Here is a 19,819-nt window from a genome sequence, read left to right as displayed (position 1 = left end):
CTCCTTCAGAGTTATTTTTAAGACACAACCAGTTTCATCAGTCGTTGTGACCCGGAGACATCTCAGGACCAACCTGGTTGCACTAAGGTTTCTCTACCCATCTTGTGCTTGGGGTCATCACTCCTCCTGACATCTCGGATCCAGACGGGGGTCTCCAGAACGGGTGAGGTAGACACTTCAGACAGATTGCGTCTTGATGTTTTTAATAAGAAAAAACTTGGCTTATTTGCGAACCAAATTATTTTAAATCCAGGACTCAGCTCTCTGAGATACGGAGATTCTGTTAACATTATATTTACACATAAGTTCCAGACACCATCCTTTAGTTCGCATCCACTCACAGTAAATAATAGATAAACAATTTGTCAAGGCCTAATTGTTTGTAAAATAAATTCTTATTTTTATAAACCTGACTGTTTCTTGAATCAAACGAAGTGTGTACAATTCCCTAATGAATAAAAGAATCCTAGAATCTTCTGACTAAAACAAATAAAGACCAGGAAAGGTGATATTCTAGATTTAAATAGAGTATTACAGCTTATTGGTCTCAAGTGGTGTTAATAATATAAATAGCTCTTAAAGCAATTTACATAACCCAATATACAAACTGAGATAATTATCCAGTTTATCAAACACTACACGGGCATCTCCTGTCCTATACTGGACTCATTCATCTGACGTGTGTGTGAGTGTATGCATGGGTCAAGAATCCGCACTTTATTAATGGGTGAAAACAATTGTAAAAGTAAAAAGAAAATTTGAGCTTTAGCTCTTTTTGTTTACAGCAAGAGATGTTGCAATGTGCTGTCTTGTAAGAGGAAAGCTCAACAAGCCTTAAGTGAAACAGACAGCCGCGTTCTCGCACATAGCAGCTTGAGGGGGAAATCGCTGTTGGGAAAGCTTGTTTGTCCTGTTCAGAATTGAAATGAGTGTGGAGGGAGCCCATTTGTACAAGTGGAGACGACGCTCAGCCCAGGCAATCAGACAGGCGGTTTATCAAAAACAAAATGCAAAAACCCCTGGTGGGGGGGGGCAGCTTGTAATTTTGAATCACTGCTCTATACTTTGTTGATGCCTTAAATACTAACCAGTGCTGAAAATCCACAAATAAAATCATGATTGCCTTCTTTCAACACTTTCTGGCATCCTTGTGAGGCAGCTGTATTCATGAGAGATTAGCTAATCAGTTCTGACTGATAATTCTGTCCTTCTAATCCTAAAAAAAGAGAAGGAAACAGAAACACACAAACATATTCTGTATTATGTCTGTATTCTGTATCTATGTCTACAAATTGTTGCTTTCAGTTTTATAACATCCAAGTGAAGCAATGTGGTTGGAAATAGAGGTCGACTCATATTGTTTTTTCTATTACCGATACCGATAGGTAGGAGACCTGGTCAGCCGATGGTCGATATCTAGACATGTTCCACTTTATTTTCATGCTAAATTGTCATTATTAACATCGGTTGATGCTAAAGATTTCTGAAGCTGAATCCGTTTTTGAAATCTGAATTTAACCAACCGTTAAATCTGAACTTTGTGCACTGCTCAGTGTTAAAGTCAGACACCGAAGTAAAGTTAATTTAAAATATTTACTTTGCAGATGTTATTAGTGAACATAAAAATACATCTGAACTCAATTCGGCAACAACACCGAGCTGCCCGAGGATGTGTCTGACTGCAAATCGGCTTTACTAAGGACAAATAAAGGCCGATACCAATGCATAAAAAATGGCAAATATCAGTCCGATATATCGGCCGACGGATATATCTGTCTACCCTGAGTTGGTGGCCTCTGTTTTTGTAAGGAAGGAGATGTGTTGTGCCCATCGACCCCATGAGCAGCAAGCTCAATGAAAACTGGAGAAAACAATGAGAGTTGAAAAAAGAACCAATAACTACAGCTATGATCTGACTTTAGCATTCAGAAGTTAGGCTTTTGCTGTTGTCGAATATCTTGACCACAACAAAAACTGATTGGTACTTGAAAGCAGGGTAGGGCTTCTTCTATGTTGCAAAGTAACACAAAATATTTCAAAGAATGCCAAAATATGGTTCAAAGTCATTTTTAAAAATAACTTACCAGTGCTTCATCCTCAGAGAGAACCCGCTTTGCTTCATGAACTAGCACCACTTTAGCCTTGACTTCATCCACCGATATTCTGTGTGGGTTACAAAGTAATGATATTAGTAATCCCTCCAGCTGTTTGGTGAATAGTAGAAGTAGGTTTTATCAATAATAGATGAACATATCCAGGTCAGAACCAGTTACAGACACCTGTCGTCTAGGTTACAGTATGTGTCTCTAACTCGGACCCAACTTCACTTGCTCAACTGGAAAAACTTGTGTAAATGTACAAATGTACACAACTTCAAGATTTTCACTTATCTTCAAATTCTGATAAACAAACCTGAAACACTGATCAAAATAATAATTAAGTGATTTGGCAAAAACAAAACACAATTCTAATGAGTCATCACAATTTTATTAGAATGATCAGCGAGATGCAACCAAAACTACTTTCCTTTGTAAAGACATATCCCTAAGAAACAATCTAAGAGAATAAATAAGATTTGGGGACAGATTTCCTTTTAAGTTGCGGGCAGTAGAGGACGACAACGTCCTCTGCTGCCCGCAGATAAACGGAGAAGGAAGTGACGCGCCACCATCAGCGTCAGCCTGAAGAAGCCGGCAGCTGTCGGCGAAACTGTAGCTACAAACAGGTAAACAAAACTGTTTCTGTGTTTAAAAAAGAACGAAAGCATGGATTTACAAAGACACAGCAAGAACACACCTAAGAGATTTCCTTTTAGTTTCTGCAATTTTGCAGCAGAGCAATAAGGAGGGTGTGCTCTATAGATCAGTGATAAATAACCATCAACTTTAGGCCTAAAAAATAACAAATACAGACATGTGACACCAACTTTTACTAGTTGAAATAAAATTTAAAAAACAACGTTATTAAGCCATTTGTACAAGGAGAATTTTGAGCCTGGTTCTTGTTTAGCTGAAAATGTCTTCCAATCAAAATTCTTTTTTGCTTTCCACTGTTTCCTTCATACTGTGGTTCAATATGTTGGTTCCTCCATGTAAAAGAAATTTGACATGATAAATGATGAATGATAAATGACCCACACTTGTCAGAGAACTCCAAAGCGCTTGCACTACAGAGTATGATCCATCCATTCACACACATTCACACGCCGGTAGTGATGAACTACATCGTAATAAAAGCTACCCTGGGGCGCACTGAAAGAGGCATAGTGCCACCAGCCCTTCCGACCACTACCAGCAGGCAAAGTGGGTTAATTGTCTTGCCCAAGGTCACAACATCAGAATTCTCTGTCGGGAGCCGAGATTGAACCTGCAACCCTCCGATTATTGGACAACCTGCTAGGCTTGGGCGGTATTACCATATACAGCCGGTGTTTAAAAATGGCTACGGTGTCAGTTCCAAAACGTGATGAAAAAAACAACAGCGCATGTAGGAGAAAAAGATTTAAAAAAAATCAAAGTTTTACTAAATAACAAGATAAATAAATAAACGTCATGTAATGTATAAAACAAGTGCGTGGTTGAATTTTCAGTTTTACATTAATTGTTTAAAATGTTTTGTCCAACTTTTAGAAATGTTCCATTAAGTTTATGAACATGATGTCATCTTGTGACAGTGCGGAGATGCGCCGAGCGATAAATGGCAGCTCGCGCACCATCTGACTTGATGTCTAAAAACAACACAACTTCTGCAGTTTGGGGGCATTTCAGGTTCGAAGCAAACTTAGCACTAGGACTCCCAAGGCAGTCATTTTGACTGTTTTCATATTTTCATATGTAATAACTTTAGTGAGATGGATCTCATGCTGACCTGGCTTCCTGGCTTTTCCTATTTTTATGTGCCCTTTATTTTTGCTTTATAATTTCCATAAAATAATGTATCAAAAAATATAGCTGTTTTTGTCTTTGTCTCCCACAAGACGGCTCTATTGTTTACATGGTAACGTTTTCCAGCGGATGATGATGCAATGTCCAGTAATGGTCAGTTTTTAAGTACAGTTTGACCCTTCAATATCTGGTCAAAATGGAGACACGAGACTGCATGTGTTTCCTTTAATCTGCCTGCCTCTCTGCAGCTCTGAACACATGATAACGTATTGAAAACAATGATGTTCCCTCTTCAAGGCCTCAAGCTTCCCTTATCGTCCTACAGGATTGTTCATGCCTCTGAATAAAGTGTACACTCGCAACTCGGATTAGTCGCTCAATCAAAGAATGAATTCTTAAATATGACGTGAACATTTAAAACTTAAAAGTTAAATAATCATTATATAAACCTTTGCTTATTGTCACTTATAATAATTATAATATAAATGAAATGCTTTCATTAATCTGTGTTTGAATGACTGAAGTTTGAAAGGAATGTTATGTTATGATTACACTAATTCATAGATGGATCAGTAATATTGATAGGACAAGGCCATCGCCATTTACTCACACAAGGACAAGGTAAAGTTAAGTCAAACATGTGACACATAGATATTTCTTTACCCCAGATCAGAGCATCCGGTATCTGAAAGAAGGCGTGTTTTCTGAGGTTGTCTTGGTAATATTCCTCAACATGTCAACCTCTGGTTGGCCACACAAATCATAACATGAGAACATTAAAACAGAATCACTCTGGTGATTCAGCAGTTGCAGTTCGTTCAAGTTCCAGCTCTCATAACTCAGCATTCAGTTCTAGAGGAAGCTACGGAAACGGTCGTCTGTGGTGAAGTCTCTTTAACTAAGAAGCAGCCTTGACACGCCGTCAAGGTTGTCGCGAAGCTGACACAGCAAACGGTTCCTGCAGAACAAAGCTGATTTTGTTCCGACTCCTTACGAGTCTAGACGCAATCGTTCATCGTTCCATCCAACCTGTGTGCCTGGCGACATCTCTGGACTGGAGAAGTCAGCGCTGTGGTCACTCAACTGGACCTGGGTGCTAAGAGATCAACCGACCTTGATGACCTCCGGATCTGTGAAGAGGGTCTCCGAAGGGTGAGGTAGAACACAGTGTGATTGCGTCTGATGCTTTTTGATAACAACCAACTTCATAGCTTAACGCAAACCAAATTCTTTTACACCCAGAACTCAGTTTTCCTAGATAAGGAAGTTCTGATAACATCGCATTCACACATAGGCACCATACATCACATCTACTCCATTTAGATCCATCCATCACAGTAAATATTAGTTACCTTGTCATGTTTAATTGTTTGGGAAATAAATTTTTATTTTTTCAAACCTGACTCTTTCCTTGAATCAAAACAAAGTGTTTACAATCCCTGAATAAAACAAAGAATCCTAGAATCTTCTGATTAAACACACAAAGACCAAGCAGGTTGATATTCTATATTTATATAGAGTATCACAGCTTATTGGTCATAAGTAGAGGTAATATATTAAGCTCTTAAAGCACTCAATTAACCAAATCCTACAACAGACAGCGTCGCCGTTGCTAAGCAGCCAACTTTCCAGCTCGCGTGCACTTCCTCTCCGTTCATACTGCGTGTGCAGTAGTGGCTGAAACTGCTTTTAGGAGAACATTCTCAGTGAAACAAGCATGAGAAATAAAGCTGCTTCAGGCGGAGAGGGGAAAGCTGATGAAAACTGGTCAGTAGGAAGCAGCAGAGACTCGAACAGCAACGCGGAAGACGATCTGGGACCCCTCGGAACCCACGGATCTGGGACCCACGGAAAAGATCCGTGTCGGTCACCCAGCAAACAATAGAGAGACTTAATTTCAAGGTTTGGATTAAAATTATATTTTCTTACAATTTTATTAAGTTCACACATCCATAGAGTTAATCATGCACTTGAACCATTTTGCTCCACAACATCATCGTCAGCCTGCATCTAAAGGCCAAAATGACAGCCGTCAAACGGTTCCTGAGAGTTCTAGTGTTAAAAGGAGAGCCGGTAAACACTGATGAGTTAATTTGTGCAAACAAAAGATGACCACAAAAGACAAACGCCCCGTCGGCACAGAAGGGAGCCGGAGCTGAAATAATAGCCTTTTGTTAGGAGCCTGTGATTAAAAGAAAAAAAAACACACTTTCTGGTAGAAATAGGCTGCCAGCCTTCCCTAGATGTTGCAACTAGCCCCAAAGTACCCGTATATCGGTGCCACGAGCTCATCGAAGCGGGTTTTCAGCAGTCAGTCCATAACGTCCTAGGTTGAAGCCAGAAAACGTAAACAGGCTGGTTTTTCAGACAAAATAAATCTTTCTATGAGCTGTGTTTTTTAAAAGTTAATTTTATGTGTTATGTTATTATTTTAGTAATAGTGTTTGTTATTTTGTTTCTGAACGGTGACGGTCCAAACCAACAGTTTGGTAATAACACTTGAGGCTTACGTCATCATTTTTAGATTAGTCCCGGTAATACCGTACACCACTGTAAAATGTGGAGGAAGTTAGATGGTATTAAAATTTGGATTCCCGCCCAAGCCAACAACTCGCTTTACTTCCTGAGCTACTGCTGCCCATATGGATACTTTCCATGGATATAGACATGGATGAACTGTAATCTACAGTAGAGTTAATCTACTGCAATCAACTGGCTTGAAACTGGATACGATTTTAATTTTGACTTGTTTGTTTTAGTAGAGGGCTTTCAGATTACCTTTGCTGTGAACTGACTATATAAATCATCGATACAACAGTTACCGCCAGATATGTCTGACCAAATAAGTACATGTCATGTTGTGTAGATGTACTGGAGTTCCAACACCATTTTATAAATACTTTTTGTTATGGGTAATTCTATGACATCATGAACTCTAATCCTTTACATATTTTTATTATAAATGCTAAAAGTACCAAAATGAAACACAATCCTTCTGATTGGCAGATGACCCATTCCTACTGAACCATAGCAACCCTATAGTCACATCACCCATCCTTAACTACATGTAAACTTTACTTGGAACTACAGTGACTTTTGTCCATTGTAGAGATAAACAATTCCATCATTTTGTCCTATTGAAATATGTCCAACAACATCATTAAGAATCACAGACCATCTTTTCTCCAGAACACTTAAATCTTGTCTTCATTCATCCTTCCCCGCTCACGTCTCCCTTCCAGAGGTTACGTCTAAACTGCCCCTAGTGAGCCGAGATAATGACTGCACAGCCAGAATCAATCCCAGGAGTGTATCAAAAGTGGAAGTGCAGGAAAACACAAAAAGCGAATAGCCTGTTCCACTACAGAAGATCAATGCTAGGGGGTAAGTGCTCGAGAGAAACAATGGCTTCCACCATTGTGAGGCAGCACAAAGGAAAAGCTGCTGAGAACAAAATTGGCTTTGACCCCAATCACACAGGGCATTTATGCATGTATATAGACCACAGCATTGTAAGTGATTGGCTACACACACACCTATCATAGGTTTCACCGAGGAAGGCAGTAGTGAACACTAGGAGGCTCACAGATGCACAAGGCAATAAATCCCGACAGAGAGGGAGTGGATAAAAAGCACAACCTGTTCATGGGCCTTTGGGAGACTCCATCATGGTTCATTTCCTGAAGCAGTTGGTGGACTCTATTTATAAGCCAGCACACTAGTACCAGTTAATCCTGCACTGGGCTGCCAACTGCCTGCCAGCTGGCACAAGTGGCTTGCACTTGTGTGTGGTGCATGGGACGGTTTGGGACCGCATAATGGAAGGGAAGACCAGAATCAACTTTTCCTCATACAGCACAATGATAAACAAGGGCTGTCTTGTGCAACCTGTAAAAACTACTTAGCTGAGATTTGTAAAAAATAATAATAATGATAATTTAATGAAATAAATTATATATAGTCAGTGTTTAGAGAAATAATTAAGCCACGCCTGATCATCTGATTTGTGTTTTTAAATCAGATTCAAGCCAACATGTAAATAAAAGGGCCGCAGTTTTTGTCATGAAGCAATTACGGTGACTAAATGGACACAAATGAGGCTAGTGTTTGTAGAAATGAGAGAATAATTATCTGGGAATCTGCATTAAAGATTATTAGCAATTCCAATGAAGCAGATTAAGAATGGGGTAACGTTTTTCTAAGTGTCGTTAGGGACAAAGCCAGACAAATAACTTGTTTTTTTCTGTACAACACAAAGGTATACAACATGCATGCTAATCAGGTAAGCACCTGCCTGGAAACGGCAAACATCAGGAAGGATTTTGTCACCGTTCTCATCAAGGAAGCAACAAAATCACGGTTGATGCTTTGAGCTGGAGAGTCTTGCAGAAAGGGAATGGTAAAGTAGCATAAAGACACAAACGCCCTGCTTTATTTTAAATGGACGTCGTGTTCTGCATTAAGATATCCAGCTTGCAAGTCATACTGAGACAACGGCTGTGTGGAAATGATGGGAGTTGCAGATATTTCAGTTTAGTAATGTGTTTGTTTAAGCACAGCTCAGAGAGACACCACTTTGGTTGGAGGGAGGGTTGAGTGGATGGATGGTTTCAGAGCTGCAGGGGGTGGGGGGTGGGGAGTACAGAGGGACTGAAAATGGTACACATCCAATAGCAGGATACCATAAACGGGCATAAAGCTCTCCCTGAGAAAAACGCTGCTCGAGCGTTTTTGTCCTCCAAGCCATATGTTTTACAGCACTTTTGGTTTGCTGTGCCCAGCTCCATTCCATTTCTGGAGAATACGCCCAGTTAGCTTAAGCAGTGTTGATTTTCTCTCCTTTCTTTTTGTTCAGAAGTGCGTTGTGGGAAAGAGAAGAATGTGAGAAGTGAGGATGGATGTAGAGGGAAAAAAATTGAAAGACAGTCAAGCTTATTGGATTCCATGTGCTCTGTTTTCCTGCTAGTGTCCAATTTACACATCTCGCTTGTAAGCCAGCTGGATGCCAATCTCTTGCAAAGCTGACCGACATCCAACATTGATCATGGCTGCAAGTTAGTCAACTCGGGCTGCTGAGAAGGAACTGAGAGGCTGTGAGCTGAGAATTCACAGCTCCTGTGTGGCTGAGGTTGAACCAACAAGTGGTAGTCATTAATTATCAAGTGGGTTTTCAAAAAAGGGCTTTAGGCCTCGACGCCAACCATAGATATTTAAAATAATTTTCAAACGAGTAGTTTTACTTCTGTTTTAAGAAATATTTTTGTTACACTTTACAATGAGGGTCCCTTTATTAATGTTCCCAATATTAACTATTCACAGTCCAAAGGGCAAAGCGTGGGTGTCTGCTTAGTAATGTGTTACATAATATGGTTAAGCCGTAGTTAATAATTTATTACTTGGTTTATTAAAACTTAATAATGCACTTAGTAACTCAATAAAGGAACCCTTATTATAAATTGTTACCAATGTTTCCAGATCAGACCATAGAACAGAAAATCTGAACAACCCATGCCAGGCCTGTTGGGGCAGTAACTTAAACTTTGGAATCATCTTGTTTGGTTCTTAAAATGTTCACTTTTAAGAACCTTTTATAAATCTTAGCTTTCACAGAGATATAAAATCATACAACATTGAAAATTGCAAAAGTTGAAGTAAAAACAACTTTTAGCACATTTTTATCTAAATGTGAACAGAGTGTTTTGATGCTTTCTATTGGGACTCAGAACGTTGGATTCCCAAGTTCTAAGTTTGGAAAATAAACCCAAAGGACGCCTCGGGTTGGAATTCAAACTCAAAAAGTCTTGAGATTCTTGACCAGCCTCAATTTCAAAATCAAATATGGCTGCCTCACACATAAAATGTTAGGGTGTTTCTCAATGTAAAGGCACCTGGCCCACCACGGCAGTGCCTTGGTAGGCCAGGCGCTTTGCTAACGAGGACACGGTCCCTCCTTGGTCAGAGAAAAGGGTTAAATGGAACAGACTTACCCCTTGTGACTGCGGCTCCTGTGGCAGGAGTAAATATATTTAAGTGACTTACTACCAGTTAGCCACCAAAGCTGGCACTAACCAATCTTCGTCACATGTGAGGTAACTTTATATTTTATTTGTTAAGTTTCAATATAAATGTATAACAGGGCTTTTACTTTTTAAACTGTATATATATATATATATTGGTTAAATTAAATATGTAAGTGAGTTACTAGCTGCTAGCCACCGAAGATGCAATTACTAAGCAAACAATCAACCATAGCTAACTGTTTTGGATATAAAAAACATGTTAGATAGCCTGATAGCTACAATTAGCTAACTTACATTTAAACTGGAAATTTGCCCCCGAAGTAGCTGTTGGCTACTGATCTGCCATCCTTTTGAAAATACAGCATTCTATTCTGGGAAATTTTTGACCAAGAGAGGGTAACAAGACACCTCCCATTTATCCTTGGTCAGTTAGCTAAACGGCTAACATATGGAGGACAGCCGCCTCAGCAGCACATGTAAATCAGAATACAGCTGGCGGTTCATGATGACGTATCTCCTAGGCCAGTGGTTCCTAACCTGGGGGTCCCGACCCCCACAGGGGGGCGCCAAAGCCTCTCAGTGGGTCGCCAGGACCTCTCCACTTTAAGGGGTTAAAACTTCATTTATTACTTGTTTATAGCCTACATTTTGCTCACATTTTTTTCATGAGTGAAAAGTTTACTGATATTAAGACAGGAAATAATTAGTACAGAAAAAGTAACACACTTTTAAGAACATTTTGCTCAGTTCACTGTTTTATTTTCAAGTGTCAAAAGTTCAGTAAAGATAGGACTGGTTGCTTAATCACAGCCTTTACAGTAAATAATCTAGTATAAACAGTAATATACACATTTATGTACATTTTGCTCAGTGTATTTTTTATGTGTCAAACATTTATTGAAAGGAATGATTGATTTATCAGTGTTTACAAGAAACAATGTGCTCAGAAAAGTAATACAAACTGTCAAGCACATTATGCTCTGTTTGGTTTTGTTAATGACTGTTCTGTACTGGAGCCTACTATTACTGTTATCTATTGAATCAAAGCATATTAAAATGTGCTTGAACAATTTGATCATTTCTTAATAATGTTTGTACAGGAAGAGAGAATGGGAGGGGGTCGTCAAAATTTTTACTGGTAAAAAACGGGGTCCCTTGGGAAAAAGGTTGGGAACCACTGTCCTAGGCAATTGGGGCGGGACCGGGGCATCAAGGCGATGTTCCTTGACATTATGAAACACCCTAAGCCTCATCACTAATTCCACAGTTAGCAAGACTGACTGGTCTTCTGACTTTGAATTGGAAATAAATAAGAAGAAAAAATAACTGGACAAATAAATGGAATGCAACTTTAAATTTTGAGGTCTGTTAGCAAAACAAGTTATGTAACTGACAAACTTTTAGGAACACTGCTTTGTTAAAGGCAGACTAGACAGTTTTGAGACAGTTTTGGCTTGCTTTTAGCGCCCCCTAGTTTCTGTTTAGTAGAATCAAAAGCAAAATTTCCTCACTGTGCGTTTGTCTTTTTAACACCTTAATCTAACAGCTGAAACATCTCCCCAGCCTTCATTTATGTCTACAGGAGTGATGCATCACTAAATTAAACAAAGCAGCTATGTTCATGATCTAAAACATGCAGGAAACATGCTGGAAGCACACTGCAGCACCAGGTATGTCAGCTCAATTTTTTTTAAGTCCCAACAGAGCGGACCGGCAAGTCTGAAGCTGCAAATAGAATATTCTGGCCACAGGGGGCGATAGGGGTTGGGTGGTCTTTCATTAATCCTGTAAAAAGTCATTTTAGCACAAACTGGCTTGAGAAAATTTTTTAAAATTATGAAAAAGTTGCATAGCGTCTCTTTAATAAAAATTTAAAAATCACTGGAATAAAATGAACAAAACAAATTCAAATATGTTTCTTTTTACACATTGATTTTCATTCTTTTGTGTTGGGTGTTTAAAAGGACACATCTGGGGAATAAAAATAATTCTTTTATGGAGAAACATCTGCCAACACAAAGCAACCAAATGTTTATTACAAGATGTTTCCACAGTAAATCATGCAAGAGTTCCAAGGCAACATCCAGTCATTAAAATAGGTCATAAAGGGTAATGAAGGTATTCAATAGTAAAGAGCCGGTGCATCACTTACCTGCCATCTTTGTTGCTGTCCAGCAATTGGAAAAGACCGGCTACAGAGGCATTCTGGTGTCTAGAACCTAAAAAGAAACATCTGATCAGAGAGCAACCAGTCATAATTAGGTGCTAATCATTTTATTACAAACATCATGTCGATTTTGTCCTTAATCACTGATATTAACACAGATCCCCCTTGCATCCACAGATGCAAGGGGGTTATAAAAAAAAAGGGGGGGGGGGGTGTTAGAGCTGGATTTAAAAATATGAGAGTAGAGAAGGCAATCAGGCAATGAGTCAGTCATGCTGAGCAAGAACATTTGCTTTCACTGTAGGAGGAAAAAAAGAGCGTCAGAGTCCAGAATGCAATCAGGAGGCTTTGTGCCATAACGGCTGCTATGACAGTGATTTCCCTCTTCCCCGTTCATATTCAGAAGCAGATGAAAAGGAGATGCAAAAACTTCCTAAGCCCTCACCGGCAAGCATGTGACCCCAGCTGATTCGTTTTGTGAAGCGCATTCATTGGAGTAGGAGGGGGAGGGTGGAGGTTAGTGGGGAGGAAGTTCTCTCGTGTTTGGCGCTGAGCATCTCAAAAAATCATCAGCTGAACCCAGAACGTGAAGGGGGCAAACTGATTGGCCTTGAAGTCTGGGGAAAAGCACTTTACATAATGCTAATTGCACATCCGCCGCAATTACCTATCCGTGCTAATTACAGAAAAGCTAATTGTGAAATTAGCATTTTTTTCCTCTACTGTGTACAGTACAAAGACATTAAACCCATTGTGTGCCGTAGAGGCAGCTAACTTTCAATACCCATTTCAGAAGCCAGCATGATTTAAGGATTAAAAGTTTTTAAAGGCTCAACTTCTCGTCACTTATGAGCGAAAACCATGAATGTCAATGGGTAGGTCTGATTCTTCACCTGTGATGTTGACTCTTTGCTAAAATGATCCTGCAATACACACAGCATCAGTCACGTTTGCGGCCCCTTCTTTTGGCTTGAATGACTCTCAATTCCAAACGTAGCGCTCAATATTCTTTACCCTTTGCTCTGGTCTCTGGTCGCCGTCTCCCTCTCCCCAAAAAAAGAACGAGTGCAGGAAAAGAAGGAGATAGATGGTCTCATGCCTCTCTTGTCTGCAAAGTTGCAGCCTTGAAAAACAGCCATAAAGAGATGGAAAAGGGAAGACAGAGAGGGCAGGGAAGTAAAAGATGGAGCAGTTGGAGGTAAAAGGTAAGAGGAAGATCGAAGAGAGAAGACGAAAATGAATGAGAGGTAGGAAAGTGGGAGGGAACAAAAAAGAGGAGATGGTTTAAGACATTGGCTCTTTAGGCCGATGGCACATATAGGAGGCTATGCTTATTAATGGACACCATCAGTCATCCACCCATGTTGCCCTGGTGATATCAGAGCGCACTCGTAAAATAAGAGAGGCACACTGAGAACAGAGAAAATGGAACATATCAGCAGGAGTCTGCAGATCTATGGCTAGCCTACAGACCGCGTTATCCACTCAGAGCTTTTCTTTTCTTTGTTAACGTGGTCTCTGCACTCCAAGGCAAAGAAAAACACACATTTATGCTGTCTCGTATACACCACAAGCAATATTTGAGGGACGAACGTTACCTATTTCTATAAGAAATAAATAAAAAGTGAAAAAATAAAACCAGATCAGAGGCCTGTGTGTTCGGACCTGAGCTTTTACTTTACTGAGAATAGGCGATGACATAAAACGAAGGACAATAAGTGAAAACAACTATGCTAACTTAAATTTTACGTGTAATGCTGAGGGGTTTACGCTCAGCAGAATGACTCAGACGGCACATCGTATTCAGAAAACACGGCGGCGCAGGAAGAGTGTTAAAAATAAATAACCGAGCAGTTTGGGTTTATTTATACAGTTGTGATTAGTTGCCACCCAGTTTCACAGAACTTCCCCCACATGGTGGCGAGGGATTTTATCAAACATTGATTGTATACAGTTCAATCTGATGCAAGACAGTTGTCACAATGAGACAAAGTTACTGTGCTGCGAGGAACTTCTAGTAAAAGTTATGACACACAGATCAAAATAAAAAGAATGCATGTCTTTACAAAAATGAAGCTAATCAAACAATTACAGAGACTTGTGATGAGTGTTTACTAGGTTTTTGACACTGGTTCAAGCATTAGGCGAGCAGCAAAATGAAATGAACTAATTAAAACTGGTTTTATAGTGAACTTTGAGGTGAAACGCAGGGTTAAAACTAAGCATCTGTAGGCCAATAGATGTGTTCTGTCTGTTTCAGAGCTAGGGAAGAATCCAGTTTTGTTACACTCAGAAAAACAAAGAATAAGCAGAAGAAAATGGATGGATGGCCTCCAACAAATGTTATTTGTTTTTCCATAAAAATAATTCAGTATTTGTTGTTTTTTAACAATAACTGTATATAAAAGTATTGAACAAATTACCAGGATGTCATAACACCACATTTCCATGTAAACCAGTGGGACATCAAGGATCTTTAAAACTTGTTGATCAACACAGTTCACATGTTTATATCTCTAAAATGTTTAAAAAACAGTTGACGCTTTAAAATGTGTTAAGTGTATGCAGGAGAAAAGGTAGCACTTTGGGCACCGTTGTCTTTTTATTGATTCAAAAACCTTTAGAACTAATTATTGGAACTCAAAATTGGTTTGGTAAGCTCAGTGACCCTTGACCTCCATACGCAGGTGAATCCATTTATGAGAGAGAGAACTTAAGGGGCCAATTGTAAGTTTCCCTCCTCCATGAATATTCTCTGAAGAGCAGCAACATGGGCGGTCTTAAAACAACTCTCACATGAGCTGAAATCAAAGATTGATCACCATCATGGTGTGGAGGAAGGCTACAGAAAGCTGTCTCGGGGATTTTAGCAGTCTGCTTCCACAGTTAGGAACATAGTGAGGAAATGGAAGACCACAGGCACAGTTCAAGTTAAGGCTCCAAGCGGCAGACCAAGAAAATTTCAGATAAACAGAAGAAAAGAATGGTGCAGAGTCACCAAAATGTTGAGCCCAAAAGCTATTTAAATGTGATTTTTATTCATGTTCCTAGTGACACCATTCACAAAAATCATTGCGAGTATTTTTTAATATGTACGGGTAGATTTTGATCTCATAGGTTACTGGTAAACCAGAAACTGTATTATTATGGTGAAAGTAGTCAAACAAACAAATCAGTTCAAACAATAAGAGGTCTCTCAGGAATGTTCTTTTACATTTGACAACTAAAATGAAATCTTGCCATCTTGCTGTAGAATAGGGCTGCACGATATCAGGAAAACCTGCAATATTCCATATAACAATGATTAACATTGCGATGACGATATTACTGGCAATAAATAAAACGTTAACTCAGGAACAAAAATGATCAAAACAAAAAATAAAAAATTCATAAAAATTAAAAAAGTAAAAGATGTGAGGAAAGGGGAAAAGAAAAATGAACAAGAAAAGGCAATCAGTGGATCCTGGGAAAAGCTGAATCAGCAAAAAGAGCAGAACAAAGCTAACTCAGGTGTTTGCTAACCATCAAAATTAAATGCCATCCGGCTCGGGGGCGGACATCTAGCCTATGAGAACCCACCCATTTGGCCAAATGGGTGAAGAGCTCTATTTGATTTGTTAGATAAACCTAATGCTTTTGTTTGAGTGACAGAATACATTATGTTTAGCAAACATTTGAGCTGACCATTCACTGCAATATTTGTCTGTTCTTTGCGATATGCATATTGTGCATGCTGATTTCGCGATAACGATCTATTTACGATATATTGTGCAGCCCTACTGTAGAACATCACAGACACTTTGCACGTCGATTGGCTGTCAATCGTAAAAGAAGCAGAGGAAATCCCTTTAAACTGTGGGTGAACTTTGCAATATTAGATGTAGCCTTATAAATAGCAGCTAAATGTAAACACTACACCCTGGTATTAAGAAACAAATACCAATAAATAAAGAAAAGACCTAAGTCTGAACCCACAGCTTATCACGATACATCTTCCTCTCATTAGCTGAGAAGAACAAAGTGTTTTTATTCACTGAGGATTTACTCCAGCGTTCCCAACATGCTTTGCACAATATGAATTGCTCATCTAATAAATGTGTACATTACAGCTCAGCCTGTTATTTGTTTGAGCCAGAGTAATCTTTGTGTATTTGCCTAATAAACGTATGTTGAACGTGGTGTGTTGATTTAAGTTTCATAAAACATCAGGGCTGCTTAAAAGAATGATATATGGCAAATATAGTTTTAGTTTCCGGTGAATGCTACAGCGTGCCAAACAAATGAGCTTAGATTGCTTTTCTGTCACGTCTAATATCTCCAGCTCTCCATAGTTCAATTTTTTCGTCGCTCTCCTACGGTACCACACACGCATTGCGCTGCAAGAAACTAATTTTCTTTGTGGGTACAAATAACCTGGTCCTTTTAAACATCTCAATAACTGTGCGTGAAGCCCTGGAGACATGTTTGAGTGACGGCGGCGGCGAGAGAGGTGGGAGGTATCCGTGTGCAGGCTCAGCTGCCTGTTCTTGTGGCTTTTTATTCCTATTTTGACATGAGCCATTAGGGCCAGAAAGTGACAGACTTATGGGCCATTCCCATCTGTACCGTGTCGGCCCGGGCCGGGTAGCCCCAGTCGGCCCCAGCCTGGCCCGGTTGATTCCACACATCCTTGCCTTAAGCCCATGTGGGCTGATTCTACCCACCAATCAGAGGCTTGCTCTAATGGAAGGTGTGAATTTGCTGTCAGCAGTGGGTGTGTTGGCCCTGGTCGGCCTGAAGCAGACCCCCTCGAGAAGAGGGCTGAGAATGAGCCTTGGTTGGCCCGGAAAAATTCCAGGCCACCCAGATATGTAAACAACCTACGCTACCCGGCCCGGGCCGACCCGGTACAGATGGGAATGGCCCATTAAAAAACTCATTCATGGAACAATCTGTGATCTGACATTCCTGTATATGACTGATACCTCATTGAACCTCTGCCCTCAGGGGTACACTTTACTTTAAGGGGTCCTCACATGTGATTTATTTTATATTTTACTCAAATTAAGGTGGCTTTATTTGTATAACCAAAACTGAAATGATCCTAAGGTTTTCCAAAGCCAGCAGGAGTAGATTAGTGAATCTAAACTTATTTTTACCGCTACTCTGTTTCCTGTATAACATCTGTGATTTCTGCTTAAAAATGTCTACCAATTTTCATTAAGGCTTCCTTAAACATGACTAGTAATCTACAGATGTTATTAATTCATTTGTAATAGTTTATATGTCGATAAGTGTTTATGCGTTAAGGTCAAGAGACAGAAAACGGATAAACCTGACAGACAATGGATTGGCTATTTATTTTACAGCAGACTTTTACAACTGTTCATGCATCATCAATACACGGCGTAGACCTAGATGAACATTTTTATAAATTACTTATTTGTTTTCATAACACTAAACAGTTTCCAGCCTCTCTGCCCTACTGGTTGAAAGTGGAAATACAACACGCCGCGGGAGCCGCAATCAAGTGAGGCAAGTCTGTCCAATTAGCTGTTGCCTTTGACCAAGAATGGACCATGTCCTCATAAGCAACACACAAGGCACTGCTTTGACACTGAGAAACATCCCATGTTTTAATTAAGTATCTGTGAACTGAAAAAGCTAACTGCTAGCCTTTAAAATAGCTACCAGCAGAGAAAATAGCTAACAGCAATTAAACAGGGTTCCCTAGGACACCTAATTGCATTACAAAACTGTTAAGTACGGTTTCTGGTCACCAGAGCTGCTGAGTGCTGTCCCATGTGAAGTTGGTAAAGTTTCAACCAACACAATCACTGAAACCCACTTTTCAAGGAAATTGTTAAAGTGTAAAAAAAACCTTGGTGCCGCTTTAGAAACACATTTTTTTCTTGGGTGCCCACTGTTACTGCAAAATTACTCAAAAAACGTCAAATCAAATGTTCCAGAGGATAAATATCTCCTCCTTCTTCTGGCTCTTGGAGAGTACAGACACTTTTTTCCTCCTCTCCTCCCCATCTTATCCCCAAGGCTCTTTGTCTGTCTTTGGGTGTATGGTGCTTCTACATTTTTTCTGGAAACTGGAAATTATTAAAAACGGACCTGGTCAGTTGGTCTCTCAACACGATTGACAAAATTTTCTCAACGATGAGAACGGGAGAAGGGGCTCCCGGTTGCCCCTCTGGGACAGATCCAGTTGTGCATATCATGGACTCCTGGAAACAGTGGAACCTGATCTGCTTATCTCAACTGTCTGTAGAGGATTCTGAAGACGTCTGGATATTCGTGGTGTTGGTGTCGGATTTCCTGCTTTTTGGCCTGGGAGGTTACCTGGCTTACCGGAAAATTAACAAACTGTCGAGGAATTTTGGCTCTTTCCCCGAGCTCAGGGATGGATTACACCACGCTGTGAATGCACAGACTCATAATTGTCAAGATGAGTCATAAGCTTGGAACTTTGGCTGAGATTCAGGCTCTGGCACAAAAGATGGATGCGATCAAGGAGCGAGTGGATGAATAAGCACGGATTGGGATAGATTAATTTACGCCATTATTGGATTTTGAGGGGTTGAGGACCAGCGGAACTTTAAGACAGATAAGAAATTATCTCTGTCTGGCCCCAAAACTATTTCTTATCTGAATCTGGTGCCCTTGAGCCTGTGAGGCTGAAACGAATTCTTGTCATGTGTCTTTGCCTATGTATGTCTGATCTCAGAATTGTGTGTACTGAAACTCTAATTTCTCTCTGGGATTAATAATCTTTGAATTTGAATTGAATTTGAATTGATGGATATGTTTACAAAAAGACCAAAAACTAAGTGTCACATCAAACGTAAATTGAAAAAAATAGAGACTTATTATACAAATAACCCAAGCCCTCCTTTCCACCTGATGCATGAATGGTTGTAATGTAATAGACATTTTTACCAACCGGGAGCGTGTCAGAAGCAAAACGGGAGTGAAAGTGTTTCATGCAGCTGGTTTCACAAGGTCACAAGATCACGGAAGGATTGCAACACCATGTGTGATTTCAGAAGTTCACACAATGGGAGGAAAGGAGGAAGATTGTTGCGTGTATCCAGAAAAGTCTGTGGTTTATTTTCTGTTCTGTTTACCTCGGCTACGAAGGTTTCACGAGAAATCACGTACCTTTTACTAGTTAATCTACCGGTACTGAAAATCTGTACATGCCTTTTATTTTGAAAGTTTTCGGATGTTTTACACAGGTTGTGTTTTACTTCCTGTCTGACCCATCTGAAACCGCAGAGCTTGACGCATTCTGGAAGAGAAGTGTGTAAAAAAATCTACTCAAAAAGTAATCCCTATTCTTCTTGGACACATCCAAAATGTAATGCCTCGTCGCCGATGGAAAGGAACTATAACGGCGGCAAATTACCGCAAAGTATGTTTTGTGGCCGATTAGCAGCGCTTTTTTCTCCGGTGGAAAGGTACATCATAAAAAAACAGTAAAAAGCAAACTACTCGATGAGAAACTACTTTTTAAAATTACACTAACTTTGTATACTTTTCTGCTTAAATCTGACCTTTACAGACTACAAAAACAAGTTATTTTAGTATTTATTCCTCCACGGTTTGAAAGTTAGGAACTTTTAACTAATTTAACCCAGCCTTTCTCTTTAACTCGCTTTGCCCACACATATTTTTCACAAGTTAATCCTCCAGGCCATTTCTTATCCGCTCTCACAACTTTCTGAACATTCCCATGTGCGAGTCAGGAGGACATCACT

General features: G+C 39.8%; 1 protein-coding gene across 2 annotated transcripts in view; it reads right to left on the bottom strand.

Annotated features, from left to right (window-relative positions):
* LOC107377414 (glucosidase 2 subunit beta) overlaps positions 1-19,819 on the bottom strand; it is a 262,809-nt gene that overhangs the window by 183,084 nt on the left and 59,906 nt on the right. For both annotated transcript variants that reach the window (XM_015946971.3, XM_015946972.3), the window contains exons 7-8: positions 12,057-12,123; positions 2,085-2,163 (exon numbers count right to left, since the gene is read on the bottom strand). In XM_015946971.3, the coding sequence (XP_015802457.3) occupies positions 2,085-2,163; positions 12,057-12,123 (146 nt within the window). The remainder of the gene's footprint in view (positions 1-2,084; positions 2,164-12,056; positions 12,124-19,819) is intronic.

The sequence above is a fragment of the Nothobranchius furzeri genome, chromosome 2 (genome assembly GCF_043380555.1).
Source record: "Nothobranchius furzeri strain GRZ-AD chromosome 2, NfurGRZ-RIMD1, whole genome shotgun sequence".
NCBI lineage: Eukaryota > Metazoa > Chordata > Actinopteri > Cyprinodontiformes > Nothobranchiidae > Nothobranchius > Nothobranchius furzeri.
This window is presented reverse-complemented; position numbering and strand designations above follow the sequence as displayed.